General features: G+C 36.7%; 2 protein-coding genes across 6 annotated transcripts in view; one reads left to right on the top strand and one right to left on the bottom strand.

Annotated features, from left to right (window-relative positions):
* The first annotated feature begins 156 nt into the window (after window positions 1-156).
* Ube4A (Ubiquitination factor E4A) lies at window positions 157-21430 on the top strand. The gene is made up of 10 exons (XM_019055516.2): window positions 157-1052; window positions 1471-1704; window positions 2426-2569; window positions 4259-4594; window positions 5045-5361; window positions 6206-6403; window positions 7318-8155; window positions 8646-8808; window positions 9399-9603; window positions 16967-21430. Exons 1-10 carry the CDS (start codon window positions 594-596, stop codon window positions 17118-17120), a joined length of 3048 nt encoding a protein of 1015 aa, XP_018911061.2. The 5' UTR covers window positions 157-593; the 3' UTR covers window positions 17121-21430.
* Window positions 21249-24160, bottom strand: part of LOC109039844 (esterase E4) — a 72282-nt gene continuing 69370 nt past the window's right edge. For all 5 annotated transcript variants that reach the window (XM_019055519.2, XM_019055520.2, XM_019055521.2 and 2 more), the window contains exons 10-12: window positions 23076-23226; window positions 22580-22706; window positions 21249-21778 (exon numbers count right to left, since the gene is read on the bottom strand). In XM_019055519.2, coding sequence (XP_018911064.2) covers window positions 21610-21778; window positions 22580-22706; window positions 23076-23226 — 447 coding nt within the window. In that variant the 3' untranslated portion in view covers window positions 21249-21609. The remainder of the gene's footprint in view (window positions 21779-22579; window positions 22707-23075; window positions 23227-24160) is intronic.

Raw genomic sequence — 24160 nt, 5'->3', positions numbered from 1 at the left:
CGACCAACTCAGAGTTACTTGGTGGACTTTCCGGCCGATTAATGATGAGCCACGAGAAAAATTTAACATGGTTGTCAAATTGAAAATAAAATTAAAGAGGTTTTCAATGGTTTCTCATACGAAAAAGTAAATTAAATTTACAGTGCGGCACTGATGATGCAATGGTTATTTTCCTCCACTTCATGCTTTTTGCTTTCTTCCTGCAGGAACACGGCGGAGATATTTACTGAACTTTCTTATCAAGCAAGTTTGGATTTTATACAATTTCTCCGTCCTTTGTGCTTGTGAAGTGACTCTGTGTTACTGTGTCTTGTTGTCAAGTCGGTGAATCCCGAGGGTTTCTTACCTTAACACGTTTCAGAAATTAAATTCAGCTTGGAGTTTTCATGCAATCCAACGCAACCTAGTGTGAAGTTGCCTCAAAATCATAATGTTTTTTAAGTAGTTTTCAGTCCTTTGAATTTTGTAACCTGGTGTTTGGCTTCAATATTCTGAAAAGGCTAAGTTTTTTTTTTACTCTGCTCCAATCTTATGCTTTGATGACGACAGCATTATCACAGTGGTTTTTTTCTCATCAACGTTATCACTAAATTATGTCGGATTCCGCTCAGTCAAACCTCAATTCTTTCTTTGCCCAGACAGTTGCAGAGGTATTCGGTTTTACCACATCTAAAAGCAATGCTTGTATTCAAACTGAACATATTGGGTCCCTTGTTTATATCGATCCTTCAGATAGCGTCGCTGAAGCAGGTATATCGGATGCAGCCATCCTAGAACAAGTTTTGTTTGAAAGACTTCTACTGGATAATCCAAGTGGCAGTCTCATTTGTTGCAATCCAAATCGTAATGGGATCAATGATGGTCACTTCGTGGACAAAGAGTGCCTGTCCTACCTATTTGAATGCTACAGAAGACTATTCGGCCGCAGGAATGGTACCTCATCGGAAAAAAAGAATCAGAGCATCGCAGAAATGATTGGACTAGTTTTGCGGAATGTAACAACAGCGTTAAAACAGCCAGATTTATATGAGTCACAAAATTTGCCCAAACAGGTAAGTAAGCCAAAATTGATTCCTGATCTAATGTGGAGTTTATTACAAGTTAACGTACCTAAGTAAGTAATCTAACTGTAATGAACGCAAGGTCAAACAACCTCTTAATATCAAAGCAATTTTGACATTTCACTTTTCACGTAATCAGATTACTTCCTTACCTGATATTTTTTAAATTTTTGCTGAGAAAATATCTTAAATTTAGGGTTCTTACTAGGTCAAGTGAAAAAGATTCTCCAAAATTTATCAGTTCACGGTGCATGAGGTGGACAGCAGAATCTGCAAACTATTTAGTGTCCCTAAATTCGTCCGCTGTTATCAGAACTTTGGCCACTGAAACCATCATGGCCTCTGTAGAGTCTGTAGTTTCAATATTTGTAAGTATAACAATTTATTCCTATTCTTGTTTGTTGGTCAGATCATTAATTTCTTCGTGGCAAACAATGCGACTGATCAAGAGCTTAGTTCATTTTTCCTCGACGTTGCTAAGGAATTTCTTCAAGAAACGGATGGGATGGCTGTCATGTTGACTGCGTTCACACCAACTCTCAACGCTGTACATGAAGATTTCAAGATAGCCTCTGTCTTGATCTTACCTCTCTCACACTTTTATTTACTGCAAGTTTTTGCCTCGAATCCTCATCTTGCTCAAGTAAGTTATCCCTTCAATGCACAAAGCTTTTCCCCTCTTAATAACCCTCTGAATTGAGACAGAAACAAATGTAAGAACCTATTATCAGAATCGAGGACAGTCTCAATTTTGAATTGGATACTTACCAAGCTAAAAGTAAAGCTCCAAAGTGAGAAAGAAAAATTAAAAATTGGTTTAGCAACAAGGGAAGATTCACAAAAGAGAAGGGTGAATTTCAACGAAAAAATCTAATTTCCATTCTCTGTTAACCAGGACTTTAGGAAGCTGGCATCCTGATAGGTCCCTATTGTCAGGCATTTATAACTTGATGACTGAATTCAGAAATCTGTTACCTATCCCCATTTTAGTGCTTCAAAAATGCCTTTCCACCTTCTTTTTCAAAGAAAACAAGCCAACTTTCATACTCAAAATTTTCAAAGAATATTGTCTTAACGAAGGAAGACTAATCATAGAAATTGTCGAGAAATTTAGCACCTTGATTAGTTACCCAGTTAAAGAATTAAGTATGACGAGCAATCTACAATGCAAGAGATGAAGACATGCAGTTTTCGGGTTGAGCCATTTCCTTTATTACTCAGCCTCCCTGATCTTCTAATCTCTATGTTTAAATACCTATAAAAGAGACCACTTTTTTTATAAAAATAGTTCTTTTTTATTCTGAGTGAGAATTCATCATATCTGCTGTCCTTGAATCTTGTTTTGATCATTTTCATTTTTTCAGGTGATAATTGACCATAGCACTCCTTCAAATGCAGCTGTTGGAAAAACGTTCCAAGACACCCTTCTAGGTTCAATATTAAGTATATCATGTTTACCTCGCTCGGTAGGAGAATCTCATGAGTTCTTTGACAGACCAATGGAGCAGGTTAGTCCTCTAAGTCTCAATTCAATTCATTTATTTTAGTTCTGTGACACATTAATAATAATTAAACTTAAGCTCCATCCCCCACCGAGAACACAGCTCGAGTGGTGGGTGTCTGGACAATGGAACAGCATTCAGATAGAAAATATAATAAAAGACTTAATTCAATGATTTTAAAAAATCTTAACAAGCGTTAGTAAGAGAGAGATAAGAAAAAAAAATATATAATACTCAAGGAAATTGATAAAATAAAAATATATAAAGAAAATAAAAAAATATAGAAGTCTATCAAGTGAATACTAAATTTTTCAGGCTGAGTATTATTCACTTTGAATCAAGTATCGTATTTGCGCTTGAAATTCAGTATGAAGCACTGAGGACCATAACATGGCGACGTCGCAATGAAGGCAATGCTGCCGCACCATAGAATAATAGCTACCAGAAAGGTAACTGGCAGATCCTCCCGTAAGATCGTGTATACTTAGTCACTTTTTCGAAGTGGACTTTGCTCTTTTTCCCCGCAAAATTTGAAACGGCAGAGAAACGTAGGGTGAGAGCAGTGGACTTTGCTCTTTTTCCCCGCGAAATTTGAAACGGTGGCTGAGCAGGGGTCACGGGAATTTCAAGAATCGGAGCAAAGATGGCCGACTGCCGCCCCCCTGTTAGCTATTATTCTATGGCCGCACTAAGGGAAAACGCTGTATGAACATTCAAGAGTTGCCAAATTCCCTTCGAAAAGGAGTTTTTTTTCAAGGAGAGGTATGATTATTTTCTCTTGCATTTTTCAGATAGGATTTTTTTTTTATAAAATTCTCTAAAAAATTGCAGTATGAATATGAGTAGATTTCCCTGAAAATGTGCACTTTATCAAAGGAAATTTGGCAATTTCTGTAGATTCATATGGCTCTCTCCCTTAACACAGCAGAATGTTAATCCCTCCAATCTATGACATGATACTAGAGAAGGTGGTTAGTTAGATATTCGTATCCACTGTGTTTGTAAACAAAACTAGAAACTTAAGCAAAAAATTATCTAAATTATACCTGCAAGTTTTATGATGCTTGCTCATAGGTGAGTACCAGATGTGGCTTTTAAGGGGTGGAATTTTGGTTCATTTCTCCGAATCATAAAACGTTTTCCTTAAAATTGCAAATTGATCATGCTATACCCAGCAATTGCACGAAATGGACACAAAATGGCTAAAAACTCTTAACTAGATACTAACCTTTGTATTTCCTGTACCATTTTCAAGGGACCAGGATTTTTAATGATTCCCAAGATAATGTTAATCCCACAAGCTTTGCTATTCAGAGAGTGAATCATTTACAAGTGACTTAATACACACGTGGGAATATTTCTGACCAGAATTTTGAGCTCCAAAAATTGTACTCTTATTTCATTTTTAAATTTTTTTTCTGTACACTCATTTGGTTTCAAACATGTTTCAGCCATGAATGTAGAGGCTTAAAATTGCATGTACTTCATGACAGTACTTAGACACAACTCATTCTAGACATTTTTTGTGAGACAGTTCGTCTGTGGACCAAATGACAGTAGACTAAGGAAATTAGACTTTTTTTCCTTGGACCATTCCTTACTAGACAAAAAGGTCAAATTCCCCCTTTTTTTAGCTTACCAAGTTCAGCTGTGTAAATGACGGAAGTTGTTTCAAAAAACGAAATCTTTGAACAGGTGTCGGAGTCGGTGGAAGGGAACATTTGGTCAGGCCTGAAGAATCTGCACAACCATTTACATTCCTTATTCCATACTTTGCTGAAAGCTTCGGCAAACGTCAGGCACATCACTCTTCGGTGGCTAGGCACATGTTTGGACTCCAATGCAGCACGAGGTAATTTATGGAACACCGCATCTGACCCTTTCGCTGCATTGACAGGGTCCCTTTCGATTGTTGGCGATGGATTTGCGATGAACCTTAGCGCCCTCTTATTGAAACTCTCGGAACCCTTCATTAGGAATGTGAAAGATCCTAAACTTTTCAAAATTGATCCAACATATTGTGCTGTGAAGGTAAGTTCTCATTCCTTTTACTTACCCTTGAAAAATGAATGATTATGGTAAGGAAAATCTGCAAATAAGTTTTCAAAATGAGAGCCCTTGAAAACTCTCTTTGCGTCCTTATTTCCCTGAAAAAACGAGTTATTCCCTCAATATTTGAAAAATTCTTAGCCATTCAATTTCCATGGATGGACCATTTATCGAAAAAATTTCCATTACCGTTGGAATTTTTTTTTCTTCTGTCATAATGAATGTTGTTGTAAATGTTGAGCAAGAAAAAGGAATTTGCACTATACATTGGATTCCTACTATTCATACATGGTAAGAAAATCAATTAATAACTCTATCAAGTTATAATTGGCAGACTGGTTTTATTGATTTATCCATGGATATTCCCTCTTATTCTGCCTAATTTTTACCCAGAGTTCCGTTTACTGAATTGTTAAATTATGTCTGTTTCAGATAACAACGGATGAGGGTAGTCAGTCGAAAGGCGTACATCTAAGAAAATTGTGCACCGAAACTTGCCTACTCCCAGCGGAGGAGAATACTGAAAGGCCAATCTCTGAACAGCCATTTTCATTTATAACTGAATGTTTTTTCATGACTCACCGAGCGATAGACCTTAGTTTTCGAGTAGTGTTAGATAAATTAATTCGAGTCAATCAGGACCTAGCACGCATGCAATCTGCCTTCTTAGATGCTCAGCAGCAAGTTGGTGGAACGAACAATGATGTCATGAGAGTGGTCCACGAGCAAATGGAAGTTGATATGAAAAAGTAAGTAACCAGATTCATGCAATAGGTTCCTTTAAACCTGTCAACAGCTTAAGGTGATTCGATGGACGCCATATTTTGTGTCAGAACGGCATGCGATATATCGCATCAATTGGTTCCATATTTTCAGCTACTCGTCATTTTTCTCCTATTTTGAGATCGCAATTTTGTTGTCAGGAGTCTAAAGCACTCACTTACCAATTTTAACAAAGAAATTCAACGTAATAAAGGCGTGGTTTTTTCAGAGAGAAAATATCGCATTCGAGTGCAGTTTCGATATCAGTATCGAATGCGATGTTTTCTCTCTGAAAAAACCACGCCTTTATTATGTTGAATTTCTTTGTTAAAATTGGTAAGTGAGTGCTTTAGACTCCTGACAACAGAAGTGCGATCTCAAAATAGGAGAAAAATGACGAGTAGCTGAAAATATGGAACCAATTGATGCGATATATCGCATGCCGTTCTGACACAAAATATGGCGTCCATCGAATCACCTTAAAGGGTGCAGTGTTCTATTGGACATTTTTGGTGGTTTTTGTGCCAACATTTTATTAAGACATTGATTGAAGTACTGGCACAAACATTTCATTTTTGGGATTATTAGCACTAATTTACCTTTTCCCACGGAATTAAGTACTGGATTAAGAAGTTTAGCCTCTAAAAAAGATGTAATTTTTCCTTCTAGAATTTTGATGTCTCTTACTTTTTTTCAAATTTTACTTTTCCTCACGTTTTGTTTGTTTGGTTTTTTTTTTTTTTGCTAAATATGTTGAATTACATCAGATCAAATGTAACTTCCAAGTTTTTTTAAATATTCGTAACAACTGTGTTTCAAACTTGTCCTCAGATTTTTATCAATGAAAGCTGTACTATTAGAGCCAACCTATCTCAGTTTAGTTGGCAAGTTTTTCCTTGCAACGGCTGTTTGGTTAGTTCAAGTAGCTGTCAACACTGAAATCCCGCCCTATGCGCCTTTAAAAATGCGACCTGTAGTTATCTCTCAACTGAGACAAAGTGAATCCTCTTCTAGATTAGTTACTTTGACGTAAGTACATTTTTCATGATTTTTTCTTTATTTATCTCGGCCCTGGTTTTTCACCCTAACCGTCCTTGTGAAACTTCTATTGAATTACTCTTCTTGCAATTTAAAAAGTTAATTCAAGGTCAATGACCCTACGAATGAACCCCCAAAATTTTTCCTTTTGAATATTAATGAAATTCATACCAGTATTACAGGGCTATGTTCAGCCTAAAAATTCGTTACTGGTTTTTTAACCAGCAACACAATTTTTTAACCAGTATTTAAATTTTGGAGGAGCCACAGGAGTCAGAATTTTTGTACCTCTGTATTTTCTGAACGGAAGAAAATATCACACGGTTTCCACTTAAAAATGTCTGAAATTGCCTTGTTTAAGATTCTGGAGAAAGAAATCGGAGGGTTCAATTTTCAAGCTGTATTCTGTGCATTTTTTACAGTTTTTATGTATAGAGAAAATGTAAAGATCACTATTTTTCTATCCGAGTCACAACAAATTTTTTAAAGAGGCTGTCTTATTCCATGTCTAACAAGTGGCTGTAAGTTTTGTAGAAACAAGCAGCCTCGAAAATTATGAAGGATCAAAGTTGAAGCCACGCAAAAACCGGATAGAAAATGTTAAAATGCAAGTGCTGTAGACCGCTCTGAGTGGACGTTGCTTCCCCCCTCCCCTTGTTTTTCGATCAATAACACAACACTATTTCGCGGGGAAGCAAAGCCAAGAAATACCAAAAATTAAAATTAGAGTCAAAAATAAATTTTTAGAACTCTAATGCGCACCAGTACTCCACCTTGTTACATACAGTTTCTGGCCACTTCTTAGTGTTTAATTTTTTCATTAACACAACACTGTGTCCTTTAATAGTAAGGGCCTTTCCCTACAAAACATGTTTTACTATCAAGTCTTTTCTCTGTTTCCACAGGTGCATTCCAGAATTCTTATTAGAAAACCTGTGGAGTTATTTGATGCTAGTTCGCCGCTGGAACCCTAGAGCTCTTGAAGAAGAAGGATTAGAACTCTTAGAGCCATTATTAACTTTAATCTTAGTTTTTATGGGTTCAAATAACTTTGTTAGAAATCCTCATCTACGAGCTAAGCTAGCAGAATGTTTAGAGCATCTGATCCCGAACAGGGACGAAGAAGCGCCTGCCATCAACCCTAATCCCCTAGGTTTTTTCTACCGTGAAAAGTTATTCCAAGAACATCCATTTCGCGCTGAAATTGTCCCAGCATTGTTAGACGTGTTTGTAGGCATTGAAATGACTGGGCAGAGTGTTCAATTCGAGCAGAAATTCAACTACCGCCGGCCTATGTACACCGTGATGAACTACCTTTGGACTTTGCCAGAGCAAAGGGAATCCTTCCGCAATCTAGCCATCGAAGCTGAGTCTAATATCGAAGCAGTCAATCCGCCTCTGTTTCTACGGTTCATTAACCTGCTGATGAATGATGCTGTTTACTTGTTGGATGAGGCTTTGTCAAACATGGCCCAGCTGAAGCAGCTCCAAAACAAGAAGGAGAGTGGGGAGTGGCAGGCACTACCGCAGCGAGAACGAGAGCAAAACGAAGCAAACTTCCAACATATCGGCATGATCGCCAGGTTCGACTGCATTCTTGGCCGAGAAACCATTCACACATTAGAGTATTTGTCGTCAGAAATTCAAATGATATTTGTCCATTCTACTATGGTAGATCGAGTTGCAGCTATGTTGAATTATTTCCTTTTTCATTTAGTCGGACCAAAGAAAAAGAACTTCAAGGTGAGGCGAAAAAAATGAATTCTTTCGATCGATTTCCTCAGTTTTTTCCCTCTCTCTTTCTTTCTTAATATCTTCCCAAAAAGTCAATTTTTTTCAAGTTAAAGGCTTGCATTGTTGAACAATGTCATTATGTCATATAGTCAAACCTGTTATCCATTGAAATGTGATTTTATCATCAAGTAACTTACCTTATAGTGACATGCACATGACTTTCATGATGAAAAATAAAATGATGATTACTATCTAACAGCAGTATGCTATCAGAGAGTATCATAGATTTTGTTTCTCTTTTCTGTCTCTGCTCGACAACTGCAAGTGTGCAAAGCAAAATTTAAGTAAAAAAGACAGAGCAAAAATAAAACAAAAGTGAGAGGAAGTTTTGAGTTTTTGAAAGTAGTGACCATTTCAATCAATCTAGACTTTAGCAAACAGTAGTTCGGATGCATCTAAAATCATCAGTCTTCATGTTTCTAATTATGTTTCTTCATAGGTGAGGGATATGAAAGAGTACAAATTTGATCCAGCGAATCTTGTCCTGAATATCTGCAAAATTTACGTTCATCTGGGGAAGAACGATTCTTTCTGTGCTGCTGTGTCTCGTGATGGTCGCTCTTATAGTCCTCAGTTGTTTTCACTGGCAGAGCAAGTCTTGTGTGAGTATCTTTTGCACTATTATGTTCTATTCAAGTTATAACCTCAGCAAAAATAATTCTTTTTTTGCCTCATGTCAAGTGAGGTAATGGAATGAAACTCAAGCTTACGATAAAGCAAACTTAACTGAAATACCTATGACACTTTCCTTATAATATCTGAATTTCATTGTAAAAATATTGATTTGGCACAAAAATTCTATTTTTTTTTCAAAAGAAATTCGTAATCCTGTATTATTTCATGATTTCTAACCCTCAGCCTCTAGGTGAAAAAGAAATCCATAAAATTATGTTTTCGAGTGTCCAACTTGACAATATCTTCATCATTTTGTCAAAAGATGTATTGGAATCATTGCTGTCAAAATCCCTTTTTTGTCTCAAACAACTTTAGTAAATCATGTGTACCATTTAATTGCACAAAAAATCATTCTTGCAGAAGATTGAATGTATTCAATTTTGTAATTATTTATAAGTTATAACTATCAAAACATAATTAAATGGTGAGCTCCATTGATCCATTGAGGTTTTTGGTACCTTGAGTCTGAAGGATCACAGTTTCACTTGGTATATTCATTGTTTTTCATTTTTGGTAGCTCGAATTGGAGGAGGTGCCTTAATTGCTGATTTGCAAACTGTCGCAAAGCGAGTAGCTCTACTGGAAAGTCAACAGAAAACAGATGAAATTCTTCTTGCCGAAGCTCCAGACGAATTCTTGGATCCCATAATGTCTACTCTAATGACAGACCCAGTCATCTTACCATCCTCTCGAACAACAGTAGATAGGACGACAATCGCGCGGTAAGAGACTTCCTCAGACTATAAAACAAGTATTTGTCTTGTAATGATTTCATTAAGAACTTCTAGGGTTGCTGGTGGTTTGGAAAGTCAGGGAATTTGCGAGGACCAGGAAAAGTCAGGGAATTTCTGACACATCTACTAATCACTAGAAAGTATCGATGCTCTTCCAACTGTTTATCCAGCTGGTTATTTTTAAGGCTTGTCATCTTTTAACCTGCTACTGAATTAGCCTTTATCTATCATCTGACCTCTGAACAAGGAAATTTTGTTAAAAGGTTAGCAAAACGTAGCATATTTCAAGGGAAGAAAAGGTGGACGTATTTCATTTCAAACATTTTTTTCAAAAGTCAGAAAAAGTCAGTGAAGTAGAACATTTGAGAGTCAGGGAAAAGCAAAAATAACAACAACTGAAATGTTGACCGAACAACTGAAATGTTGGAGACATACTATTTTCATGTCTTTGCTATGTGTATCAATTGGTACTTCTTACTAAATTTAAAAAAACATTAATCATGAACGTTGAATGTAAATTAACTTCATTGAATAAAGAAAATGAAGAAAATTTTCATGAATTAAATCAATCAATCGTTCAAAATGAAGTTCTGATTTTAGCTTCTGTAGCCGTAATGGGTCCTTCAGAGCAATTTTCCACCTTGTACAATGCTCATTATTTTTTTTTTATTCTAAAAATTTGAAGTGGGATAATGGCGGCCACTTAAGAACCACCTCACGTTCTCCCGCTTTTGATCGAACAAGGACTTATATCAAAGACGCTCATTGGCTACAAAGTTGTGGTGGGATTTAAGCTTCTAAATTTGAGTTGTTTGAGCGTAGAAAAGCTTAATTGAAGTTTCTGTCATTTTAAATTATACGGTTTTGATGGGAAACTGTTCTCAAGGGTTTCCCCTGAGAAGTCGATTCGGTTTTTTGGTGAATGATCATGAGGGTTGGACAGTATAACGGTTGAAACACGAAAAAACGGATCCAAAGAGGAACAAATTTGGACCACCCATTGAATAGCATTGCTTTATTGGTATGCTGTACTACGGCACATCTGAGTGATTTAAAAAAGCGAGCCCTACTGGCACGCTTAAAATTATGGTTGTTGAAATGTGTAAAATCAAATGTGCTTATCACATCAAAAATGAAGTGCTGCCGCTAATTATGAAAAACTGTGCCTCCAGATGGAAAATTCTTGGCCAGAAAGAGACACCTGAATTTAGGTGATGAGAAAGACAAAGAAAGGAATACAAAGCAAAGTCAGCATTTTCCATCTAGCGACACAAAAATGAGCGTTTCACCTTCTGAACGGGTGGATTTAGACTCCAGCCAGGAGAATGCAGTTCGCTGACGCGCAACTGCAAGTTAGTCTCTCGCGACGCCTCGTTATGTAGACATATCTATGTTATTGTTTCCTCAATAAAACCAACTACGTCCTCGCTAGTGGCGATTTCTAGCTCAAATAATGTCTTTTTGATTAAACAGAAATCCCCCAAATTTAACAGGTTATGGGCCCAGACCCTCGAGCTTACTAACCGAGCTTTTGATAACGCGATCAATCTTTTTTCGGCTTTGAAAGTTCGTGTTTTTTGTGAGTGTACGCGCGCGAAGATGGGCTGGTTCGACAACGCCGTGGAAATCAAGAACGACTTTGATGTGCACGATGCGACCCTGTATATGCTGTTCGGTTTTCCTCGCGATCGTTCTTTTACTGTTCTACATTAAAAGTAAATACAGAAATCTTCAAAAAAGGATTGACGCAGTCGCGCTAAAAGTTTAAGTCAAAAGTGCGTAAATAATTTTTCGTTCACGGCGAAATAAACTGTTTTTCCGAGTAAAATAAAGTGCGTAAAAGTTTTTCGTTCACGGCGAAATAAATCATTTTTTCTCGAGAAAATTAAAGTGCGCAAAAGTTTTTTCGTTTACTGCGAAATAAATCGTCTTTTGAAGAAAATTAAAGTGCGCAAAAGTTTTTTCGATTACTGCGAAATAAATCGTCTTTTGAGGAAAATTAAAGTGCGTAAAAGTTTTTTCGTTTACTGCGAAATAAATCGTTTTTGTTAAGAGTCGAAAATAGAAGGTTAACAAAAATGGAGTCGGTACGCATAGAAGCACCTCCAGTGAAGTTAAAGAATCGAAGTAACTTCGAAGCGTGGAAATTTCAAGTAAAAATTCATCTAAAATCGCACGGAGCTTGGGAAATTGCAAACGGCACAAAGAAGAAACCCACAGAGGCAAAGGAGCTGTACGATTGGCAGAAAAAGGATGGGATTGCGCAGAGGGTAATTTCTATCTCACTGGAAACTTCACTCATGGTTCATATTATGACATGTGAAACGGCTGCTGAAATGTTTGAAAAACTAGTGTTACTTTTTCAAAAACCAACGGAAGAAATCAAATGTGAAATCCTTGAAGAGTTTTTTAGTGCGACATATGATAAAAGTAAGCCGATCTCTACTCATATCGGGAAACTAGAGGAGATTTTTGTGAGACTAAAGGCCACCGACCCCAAGGGAATAGATGATTCCGCCCTCATCAGCAAGATCCTGTCTACACTTCCAGACAAACTGAATTACTTCAAGTCAGCGTGGGATTCTACTCCTAAAAATGAGCGCACGCTGGAAGACCTAAAACATAGGTTGTTCACAGAAGAAGAAAGAAATGGCAAGAAACCTGAAACAAGTGTGGCCTTCCAAGCCAACTCAAAACAACTCAAGTGCTGGAACTGCGATAAAGTTGGTCATTTATCACGAAAATGTAAAGCGCCAAAGAAGAAAAATGAAGAGCAGAAAGAAAAACAAAATGTGGTGTCAAACTTGCCGTATGTCAAATCACACTGACAAAATGTGCTACAAATCCAAAGATAAAAGTGGTGATGATAACAAGAATAAGTGAGCTTCCTGGCACACGCGAGTACAGATGATGAAGAAGAATGGATAGTGGACTCAGGCACCACGACGCACCTCACGATGCAGGAGTCGGCCCTGAAAATTTGGGAGGAAGACAACACCGAAATTTGTGTAGCGAAAGCCGGAACCTCAATTAAAGCGGAGAAAAGCGGACAAGTGGAATTTGAGCAATGCATTCTAAACCAAGTGCTGTACGTGCCGGAATTAAGAAAAAATCTAATTTCAGTGAGTGCGATTTGCGAAAATGATGGCCAAGTGGTTTTTTCAAAAAATAAAGTTTCGATATTGAAAAACGGAAATGAAGTACTTTGTGGTTATCGGAATGCAAATGGCTTGTACGTGGTAAAAGTTCGAAAATTTTCTGAGAAAGAGGCGACCTTTCTCTCAGATAAAAATATAACCGATAACTGGCATAAAAAATTGGGCCATCTCAGCGCGGCAAATATCAAGCGGTTGTCGAAAATGAGTGAGGGAATAACGGTCATCCCTACGGAAGAAAAGTTCGATTGTGTATCATGCATAAAAGGGAAGCAAACGCGGTTGCCCCATAAATCCGTAAGGACCCGCGCGTCTCGGTTGCTTGAAATTGTACACGCGGACATTTCCGGTAAAATTGATCCCCCAACGTGGGACGGTTATAATTATTTTGCGTTATTTGAAGATGATTATTCGGGACACTTCAAAATAACCTTACTAATAAATAAATCTGACTTTTTCGACGCGCTAAAAGAATATGTGCTCAGTGCGGAAAGGGAGTGTGATCTACATGTAACCAAGATCAGATGTGACAACGCTGGTGAAAACAGTTCCGGAGTGCTAAAAGAATGGTGCCGAAAACGCGGTATAACGATGGATTACGCGCCGCCATACACGCCGCAACTGAACGGGCGTGCTGAACGCGGAATGCGCACGTTAGTTGAAAAAGCGCGCACAATGCTAATTGACTCAAACGTTGACCGTGAAATGTGGGGCGAAGCTATGTACGTAGCCGCCTACGTCACAAACAGGAGTCCTAGATATGACACTGACAAAACTCCATATGAAATGTGGACTAAGAAAGTGCCTAAACTGAAAAACCTGCAAATTTTCGGGTGTGATGCGTACGCGAAAGTTCTGACGCATCTAAAGAAACTGGATGACAGAGCCCGAAAATTTATGTTTGTTGGCTATGCTCCCATGGGCTACCGACTTTGGATGAAGAAACTCGCCGAGTTATCGTGCATAGTGATGTTGTTTTCAGATATAACAAAGACAAAACAGCTGAAAACCTTTTAAAGAAGAATTTCCTGGACGACATGGTGACGTTCACGGTGAAGACGAGAAACCCGAAGAAGCTGATGAAAGCGTAAATGCAGAAAACTCGGGAAGTGAACAAGACAACAACGATGACACACTGGTACTTGACACCTCTGGCAGTGAGTGGGCGCCGGACGAGGGCGAGGAAAATCAGTCTGAAGTCAACGACACCGTGATCGAAGTGCAAGAGGGAGAAAGAAGATATCCAGAGCGAGAGCGGAGACCTGCAATGCGATATCCAGAAGACGGGCCGGGACTCTACTCAATGATAGCTGAATGCAATGACCCACTGACAGTGCGGGAAGCGCTGACGTCACCAAACAAGGAAGACTGGCTGCTGGCAATGAACGATGAGTACAATTCTCTTGTTAAAAACCGGGTTTGGGATTTAGTTGAATTACCGAAGGGTAAAAATGTCGTAAAATCCAAGTGGATTTTTAAGACTAAGCTTGGGCCTGATGGAGTCATCAGTCGTTACAAAGCGAGATGGGTAGCAAAAGGGTACAGCCAAGTATACGGTGTAGATTACAATGAGACTTTTTCACCGGTTGTGAGACATTCAACTATTAGATTCCTCTTAGCAATAGCTGTCCAAAAGGGTTTAAAAATCAACCACTTAGATATTGATACTGCTTTTTTACATGGCTTGTTGGAAGAAGACATATATATGGAGCAGCCAGAGAACTTTGAGGTAAAAGGTCAAAAGAAACTAGTTTGTAAGTTAAGAAGGGCAATCTATGGTTAAAACAAGCTGCAAGGGCTTTTAATGATAGAGCAGACCACATACTTAAAGGGTTGGATTTTAAAAGGTCTAAGCTAGAAGCAAGCGTATATTATAAAGTATGTAACGACGTAATTATAATTTTAACTGTTTACGTTGATGATTTTTTGGTATTTTATGATGATGATGTAGCATTGCAAGATTTAAAAAGGGAATTAAACAAGCATTTCACCGTAAAAGACTTAGGCGACATAAGTTATTGTCTAGGCATTAAATTCGTGCATGATGCCAAATTGAACAAAATTGAAATGGATCAGTCGCAATATATTCAAAGAGTACTTGAAAAATTTAATATGAGTGATTGCAAAGGGATGGGTACGCCACTCGAAATAAAAGGCCAAAAAGAAAATCAAGAAAACAGAGCGAATAGTATTGATGTGCCTTATCAAAATCTGATAGGATGTCTGATGTATTTGACAGTAAGTACAAGGATGGATGTATGCCATTCAGCTAGTTACTTAAGTCAGTTCAACAAGGAGCCTACTGAGGAAGCCTGGAAAGACGCAAAGAGAGTGCTAAGATATTTAAAAATGACCAAAGATCTTAAGCTAAAATATGAGGCAGGCGAAGAAGAGCTGATAGGCTATGTTGATGCTGACTGGGGAGGGGACAGAGCTGATAGAAAATCCTATACAGGTTTTGTATTCTGTTTTGGCAAAAATCCCATTTCTTGGGAAAGCAAAAAACAAAAAACCGTGGCATTAAGTTCAACTGAGGCAGAATACATGGCGATAAGTGATGCCACAAAAGAGGGTATTTTCTTGCAAAATCTATACGAGGAATTATTTCGTAAAATTTTGAAAGTGACAATGTATAATGATAACCAATCAGCTCTAACTTTGGTAAAAAATCCTGTTTTCCACAACAGAACCAAACATATCGACATCCGTTACCATTTCATTCGGGATGCCGTCAGATCTAGGCCGATTGAGTTGCATTACATGCCAACTCAGGAAATGCCAGCTGATATGCTCACAAAAGCGTTGGGGAAAGTGAAGCATGAGAAATGCAGAGAGGTTTTCCTCAAAAATGATAAAGATTAAATTTTTTTCGCATCGAATAATTTTTGTTGCTAATTTTAGACATAAGCTATACTCAAATTATATAACACATATTGTTCATTTTGTAGTAAGATAAGCAACATTGTAATTTTAAGGGGGGGTGTTGAAATGTGTAAAATCAAATGTGCTTATCACATCAAAAATGAAGTGCTGCCGCTAATTATGAAAAACTGTGCCTCCAGATGGAAAATTCTTGGCCAGAAAGAGACACCTGAATTTAGGTGATGAGAAAGACAAAGAAAGGAATACAAAGCAAAGTCAGCATTTTCCATCTAGCGACACAAAAATGAGCGTTTCACCTTCTGAACGGGTGGATTTAGACTCCAGCCAGGAGAATGCAGTTCGCTGACGCGCAACTGCAAGTTAGTCTCTCGCGACGCCTCGTTATGTAGACATATCTATGTTATTGTTTCCTCAATAAAACCAACTACGTCCTCGCTAGTGGCGATTTCTAGCCTCAAATAATGTCTTTTTGATTAAACAGAAATCCCCCAAAATTTAACAATGGTAACCCTAACTTCTGATAACGGTTTGATGTGTACAGTGTCCGAAGAAGTGATCAAAACATTGTCATTAAATCTAGCCGAATCCCATGCAACTTATTCTTCAAAACACTAGAGAGCGCCTTCCATCAGTAACTAAATTTCGGAAGCTCTCTGAATTCAACAAACCGTGCGCCCCTCTAAAATTTCTTCCCTACAAATAGAACATCCCTCTCTTGGAAAGGTTCTTTTCCTATGATCAGTTAAAAACAGTAATTGTTTTTCAAGCTGCTATTTTCTTGATTAGAAATTAACAACAACAAAAAATTTGGATGAAAAACCCTAACTACTTTTCTTTTGGAACACTAGAGAGCGCCCTCCATCGAAAACTATGATTCAGATGCTAAAATCAGGGAAACTTTCGGGAGGAAAAGTCAATTAAAATGTTCAGCATTTTTTTTTTTTTTTTTTTTTTTTCAAAGGATGAGTGTAAAATGTTGCCAATCTTTTTGCATGAGCAAACCACCTTTTGATCATATATATTACTTCGTTTTTGCCTAGTAATTTCCATTTCTTCCATGATCCTTGATTTTTTTCTTCGCAAAAATTTAAATAAACTGCTACTTACGAGTTGTAAGTTTCTTTGTTGCTTGTATAATCTCTCTATTTATAATTTTAGAAACAATGTGTATAATTCCTTATAAGAAGTTCACATTAAACTTACATTTAAAAAAAAAAAAAAAAAAAAAAAAAAAAATTAAAGCTGTCAGACGGTCTGGACAAAGAATGTTTTTCACTGTTATTATTTTCTTATTTTTATTATTTTTTTTTCAGGCACCTTTTGAGTGACCAGTCAGATCCTTTCAACCGTGAACCTCTGACCATGGACATGGTGAAATCAAATACCGAACTGAAAGCAAGTATCGAAAAATGGATCGAAGAAAAGCGGAGAGAACAGGCAGCAACATCATCGAGTGACCAATCGTAAAGGACCTGTTCGGTCTCACATCTTTAAAGTTTCCCCTCAGGAACTACCCCCAAAAAAGTTAAGTTTCCATTCACTTATCATCTCACCTTCAACATGACATTTCAATGGATGTTGACTAGTTACTGGACCGTCCAAAACTTTAATTACAAAAAGTTTATGCATGCAACTCGTGAGAAAACTCAGTCATTAGAGAATTCTCTCGTCATGGTATGGTTATTTCAGCCATTCTTTACAAGAGGAAGTGATTATTTCAGAGTTGTATGAAATTGAAAAGATGGTATCGAAGAAGAAATTATGAGTCATTGAATGTAAGTTAGATTTTTCCAACTTCACCGTGTGACGGGACTGTCCTTTTCCTTTTCTTGAACCTTTTTCCACTTTTTCACTCGTTTATTGTTCTCATTCTACTTTCTTTTAGAATTTACCTCTTAAATTCTGTATTATTTCCCTTATTTTTCAACTCTTACTGGCATCAATATTTGTTTTTTGTGTTAATTATTTTTCTCTTTGTCGGAAATTTCACTTCTCTTATTGGGCATGTAGGAGGCCACTTGTAGACATTGTCATTAAAAGTGTTCAATTTTTGTTCTATCGGTTGACTCAAATTGCTGATAGACTTTCTTCCAACTTTCTCCTCATGACAAGGAAAAAAAATAATGACGTAGGTTTCAAGCTGTTTTGTTAAGAGCCTTTAACTATTTCTGATATCACTAAAAAATCTCAGCTTGTATTTTAAATATGTTCTGAATTGAATTTGTTTAAAGAATGTTGTGCACCAAAAAAATATGTCTCCATCCAATAATGTAATCTCAGGAGTTGACCATAGTTTTTTTTCAAGTTTTCAAAACTTGATTAGCTTTGCCTAACCAAAGAATCTATTCTCTCCACTTGCTTCCCCTCATGACTGTGCGAATTTTAAATCATAATTTTTTTTCAAATGTCTATTTCATCTTGTATCTGGGCTGAGAGCTTTTTGGTAAAAAATGGCTGAATAATGTTATGATGAAACTTTTATCATCCAGCATTTGGTAGGATATAAATCTATTGAATAAAAAAAACAGCAAATAATCGAAATCGCAAAACATATATGTCATTCACTGTTTGTTTTTAGTATTATCTTTACTTACTAATGCCACCGTGAGAGCTTTAGAATTGTCAACCTCTTTATTTGTTCCTCCTACAATCACGAGAAGAGTATTCAAGAAAACCCTCTCTTTTGTTCCGAAAATTGTATAAATCTTGTCGGCTTTTTAATGACAACGTGTCTTTTTTCAACTGATACTGGTTTGGGTAGCCATTACTGTACTATTTGGCATCACTGGAAAACCCTGAATTGCCATTGACAGGTTGGAAAATTTCAGCGGCATTTCCTTGCCGAATGAGAATGTGTTGCATGAATGAGATAACTAAGAGCAGGATAATTCAGTACCCTAACCAATAAAATCAAGATGTTAGCACAGGGATTTGAAAAATTAGTTTTATCAGCCTATGATATTCTAAGATAGACGAAAGTTTTTGAGGCAAGAAGAATGATGTCAGTAGAACAACATCCAGAGTACCCTGGTATTGGCCACATTGTTTTGCTCTTCTGTCAGAAACTTTGAAAGACAACAGAGTTACGAGTGTTAATCCATCCAGAAACCTTTTCGGTGATCCAATATTCTGGAGGAAATCATGATTGAGTAAAATGCAGTGTATCATGCATTTGTCTGACACCTTTTCGATTTTGCTCAATTAGCATTTTTCCAAGAGTGAAATAAATAGACTTTGAGCAAGAGTTTTCGTGTTAGAGGCTCAAACCTATTGGATCATTCCTAATTCGATTTTGCTTTCTTTCTCAGGATCTTTGTCCTCCTTTTTATTATATTTTTTCATTTGCACTGCAAGTGAATGCCTTTCTTTTTTGGAAACTTTTTCTAATCCTCTTTGTACAGTAACTGATCTGTTTTTTGGAATTGGTTCTCTTTCTTTTCTGAGAAAGATTCTTTTTACTCTTGTCCTAATTAGAATTTTGTAAAAGTGTCCGGTGCACTCTTGATTATTTAGCTATTTAGTAGTAAAACACTGTATTAAATCCCTCTGAAAGAGTTATTGGAGCAGTTTTCTCATGCTGAAAGACTGGGGACACAAACATAGCGTTCAGTGGAACAGAACCAAGTGACTCTGTAAAAAGAATGAGGCAAAGATAGTTTAAAACGTTTTAAAAAGGACATTTTCTCCCACTAGAAACTTCAAGTCCTCTATGTTTCAAGTACATGAATATCACTTAAAGTTCTTTTTAAGGAAATGTTTGTTGGACAACAACAACATCTTAAATGATTCAAAGATGTTAGGTTTGAAAAAAGTGTTGCAATGACAGGAAATGTACAGAACTATATCATAACCTTTGTTTTTCACACGTAGGAATGAAACCTCAAACCTCTTCTTCTTTCTTCTTTCTTCTTTCGGAGGAGAGAAGAGGTTGTAGAAGAGGTCACTTGGTGTTAAATGGTGCCTTTTTTTTTTCTTGGGCAAAGAATCTCTAAGTTTTTCTCGTGATAATTCTTGTGAGTATCAATTACACCAGAAAGCATCCTGCATTCTAGTTTCTGATTTTTCCAAGCAATTTATAAGTACTCTTAAAAAATCAAGGGTCTTCCCATTGTCACCATTCAAAGTAATTATGGCACGCAGAATTTTACCAAATTTCCAAGAAAATTATTGATTAAATCAATCAAAAACTACCTTCTCTCTACGTATCCAAATTTTACCTCCCCAAATAAGCCCAACCTAACAGAAAACGTAGTCCAGAGACCGCTGACTTTAAAAATTTCTGCTGTGGTTTAGGAACTTTAAGGAATATTTCTTCAATGTATTCTGTAGTGACAAATAGACAAAGCATTTGTGATAAAATCTTCTCTCTCTCTTGAAGGGTTTGATTTTCAATTTCATTTGTAATTGTTACTTCAGACCAGCCCAATTTATTTTCCCTACTCTCTTCAAGTTCGTTCAAAGGATGCGTCATAAAGTGGCGTAAGATCTAGTCATGTTCATTTCTAATCCTGCTTCTGTGCACAACGATCAGCAAAATAAAGCACATTCAAGTTTTTGGCTTTTTTTAAAATGCTTATTACATCTGAAAGTTGTCATATGGCTGAGAACAGGGTAATTTTTTTCTTCTTGTTTCTCGACTGCAATGAAAACCAATGAGTAAATTCTCATCTTTTAAAGAATCAAGCCAGATCTTCGTAGGTGTTTAAAGGTTTATTGTCAAAAAGTATCATGCCTCAGACATTTCCATTATCTGACCGATTGTTTTTATATCCACCAACTTCAGATGCTAATTTTTCTTCCTCAGAAATTACCATTTAAAAATATTAATTTTGATTTCATAAAGCTTAAAGGATCCATCTTTTCTTGAAAAAAGGCATATCCACGGAAGTGCTGAAATGGACCTTATCGCTTCTATAGAATTGCCTTCTTAGATGGAGTCATGCATTTAAAGTGTGCAATATTTGCAAGCATGTAGCTTAGCCCCATCTCTCACTTGGTCAGGTAGTGGATACTTCACTTTACTTTGTTGAAGTTTTGTAATTTCCAAAATTTTTAGGTCTCCTCCAGAAGTTTTACCTTACGTGTAGCTGGTGCAAAGAATTGAAATTCTCTTTTATTCGCTTAGTTTCACTTACTGGAGTCACCAATCTGGAATGGTGAGAAGGTGCAACTTTTAGTTTACTTTTTGCGTCAATTTGTTTCAATTTGTAGTCATTTTCAAGGTTAATTGGAAGTTTTGGAACTGTTGGACAAACTTCAATGAAACTTCATTTTTTGCTGTTTTTGTGTTCCATTCTTTAAGTACCCAAGTTCAATTTTGGACTCGGCTATTAATCAGCATATCAAAATTAAGCTATGTGAAAAATTATCTTTTAAGAAGACTCTGGCCTCATTACAGCATTTTGTTTTTTTCTACGGAGTTTAAAACTTCTCTTTCAAAAATTCTGCTGAAGAGCGGAAAGAATGAAACCATTCAATATCTTGTCTTTCAATTCTCCTCTGCAGCTAGGGTTTAATAGTAAATTGAAGGAGATGCTAAAGGGAGCCAGGGATGTTAAAACTGGGTTTGATCTGAAGTGAATAATAACAGATGCATTTAAAGATGAATAGCATTTTATTGTTTTTCGTATCAATCCCATTGTATCACACGAGTTGTTGTTTTTTCTTTTTATTTTCTTCCATTTTTTCACCTGTTTCTTTTCTTACATGAAACAATGGACTTTTGGAAATGAAGTTTTTATTCAAATTGTTAATAATTACAAACTTTATGTACAATCTTTTGTTGTAAATCATTTTCACCTTGTCGCAATCACCTCTGTTGAACTGAAATCAACAAGCCGATCATAATTACTCTGGTCAGTTGGCAATGCTTCCATACACTTGCTGTGACCCTCCAAAATCTGTAAGTGCAGCTTCAGTAGTAGATGATTTTTTCCTTGACTTATTTTTGGATCATTTAGTACGGGGAATAAGCAAATGAAGTCCAAAATTCGTAGAAGTTGAGGCTGGGTTTTTTCATAGACTCCACATCTTTGTAGCTATTTATTTTTACGTAATCAATGTCACCAGTTCGTTTGATGTTCCTTGACACCGGCAACCACTCAGTACTGCCGACTGAGGGTACACTTTTCAAAAACAAACAAATCAATTTCCAAGATATCAGAACGTTAGTGATTAAAATTGACGTCAGTCTGCCAATGGTGGCTTCATGTGTTCAACATGGCATCAGGAAATGCTTTAATGTTAAGCAAGCCCTATGCAACAAGTCAATATTACATTTAGACACTCAGATAGTTGAACTGCTTTTTTTTCCTCCTTTTTCTCTCCACTGTCTCTAATAATTCAAGTACTAAAGCGCTTTTTTTTATCATAGACATGTGCTTTTGACCTATTAATGGAAATAAAACTTGAAAATTTTTCCATAGAAATTATATTTTGATAGATTTGCAGTGTGAATTTCCCCTCTAAAGTCAGTGTAATTTCTTGAACTTTTTATGCATTTTCATCAAGGATATTCTCTAAAATCGTTTTTTACTAATGATGGTGGATGTATATCTTCAATTAATATAAACAGAGTAAGGGTGCAAAAGCACCAGAATGCTTTGAGTATCTCAAAATCTAGTGTTCTCGACATTTTGAGGATAACCTCAAGCCAGTCGAATTTATCATAATGCAGCCTTAACTCTCAAATTTTCTGTTTTGAAGTTCAATTTTAGAAGGTACCTACAAGAAAATTTGCATCTTTACTGTCTTTGTCAAATTTTTAAAAAAGAAAGTCTGTCAAGAAGAGATTATTTTTGATCAAATGGATTAACTAAAGCTGTCAACCAAGAGGGCTGGAGATCTCACTTTCGGAACGGTCGTCTTGAGTTCAAATTTAGTATTAAAAAAATCATTCTGAGAATATTCAGAATTATTCAGCTTACCCAGTTTTTGCAAATGACAGCCATACATTAATGAGCAGTCGCGACTTAGCCCATTCCTCTTTTGATTTCCAGGGTTGACCCCAGGATGTTTGCAAAATGTATCCCAAATCATCGGCGTGACTTACTCCTGTAAAAGAAGTAGAGCTCAGAAAATGTAATTATAGGTACTCCTTTTTTTAATGGACCATCCATTGGTGATTCAAGCAAGGAGGCAACGCTGTCAATACTCCATTGAAATCCATTGAATATATCACTACTAGGCCAAACAGACTGCCTCGCCTAAAACCGATTGTATAATAATATACATTTAAATGGAGAAAAAACTGTTTTGCCGACTTGCAAGAATGACTGCTTGCTCGAGAGTCATCGGTAGTGTAACAAACAGGAAAATACATTTTTTCCCAGTCTCAATCATGTTTCTTCGTAAAATTTCTATCTACATCATCGATTCTGCAAATAAACATGTTTAAAAGAAAAAGAAAAAATTGGCACGAACCATAGTTTTTGGTTGAGCTGCAGAACTTGGTAGACAAGCTCTTCTCAATTGGAGATGCAAAGTGAAGCAAGTAGACAGGAGATTTGTTCGCTGCCGCTTGGAATCGGACAGCCTGCTGAATCCCCACCATATACAGTCTATCTCCCACAACCTGTTAAAAATGAGATACTAGAATTTAAAATCATACCAGGTGGGGGGGGGGGGGGGGTTGTGGTATCCTGGTAGCAACGACTGTTAAAAAGAACGTATAAGAAACTATTAAAACTCTTTAATGAAGACAACTCTTAAAATAAAGGTTAAAATGTTCGTGTGAGGAACCCTTCTTGGGTATTTTTCTGAGTAAAATTTACGACCGGTAAAATTTAAGTAATAAGTGTTAAAAAAACTCTTAATGTAACACCTGTAGTTTTTCAACAATAAAAATGTTTGAAAAAAAGTTATAAAACTACAGTGATGTTTTAAGAGATTTTCAACACATTTTCCCCTAACTTTGATTGAAATGTTACTTCTTGTAAATTTTACTAAAAAGAAATAGCCAAGAAGAATTTTCTAATGCTAAAATTCTAACGGTTTTTTTAAGAGTTCTTGAAAAATGTTTTGTAAGGTCATTGCTACTAGGGTAAAGTTGATCGGAGGAAGGAACATTCTTTCAATTCCGAGGGTGAGAGTATAAACGTGAAACAACGAAAAAGGTTCTAATATTGCCTTGAAAGGTCTTGCCGAAGAAGAGGAGGGTAAGATAACCTTTTCTCCAAATGCAATGGACAAAAAGGAAAAGGGTCCTTAAAGTTGACTTCTAAATTTTCCAATGAGAAGGTATTCACATCAACTTACAATAAATTAGGAATTTCGTCCACCTTTGCATGGAATGCACAGCTATTTTCGCGTTATTTGGACTTCATTTTGTGATTAGGAACTAAATTTTCTGACTCATGATCAGGTTTGAAACAATGTATGTATCAGTCATTTTCCTATACAGATAAGTGCTTTTACGGATGAGCCAGAAATTGTGGTCCTCAATTGCAAAATGTAGTCCAATTATATGGCGCTTATTTAGCGCGCAGCGAGTGGGAAGTCCCGCCATC

This window comes from Bemisia tabaci, chromosome 5, assembly GCF_918797505.1.
Source record: "Bemisia tabaci chromosome 5, PGI_BMITA_v3".
Lineage (NCBI taxonomy): Eukaryota > Metazoa > Arthropoda > Insecta > Hemiptera > Aleyrodidae > Bemisia > Bemisia tabaci.
The sequence above is the reverse complement of the archived record's forward strand: the minus strand, read 5'-3'. Positions and strand labels throughout refer to the sequence as shown.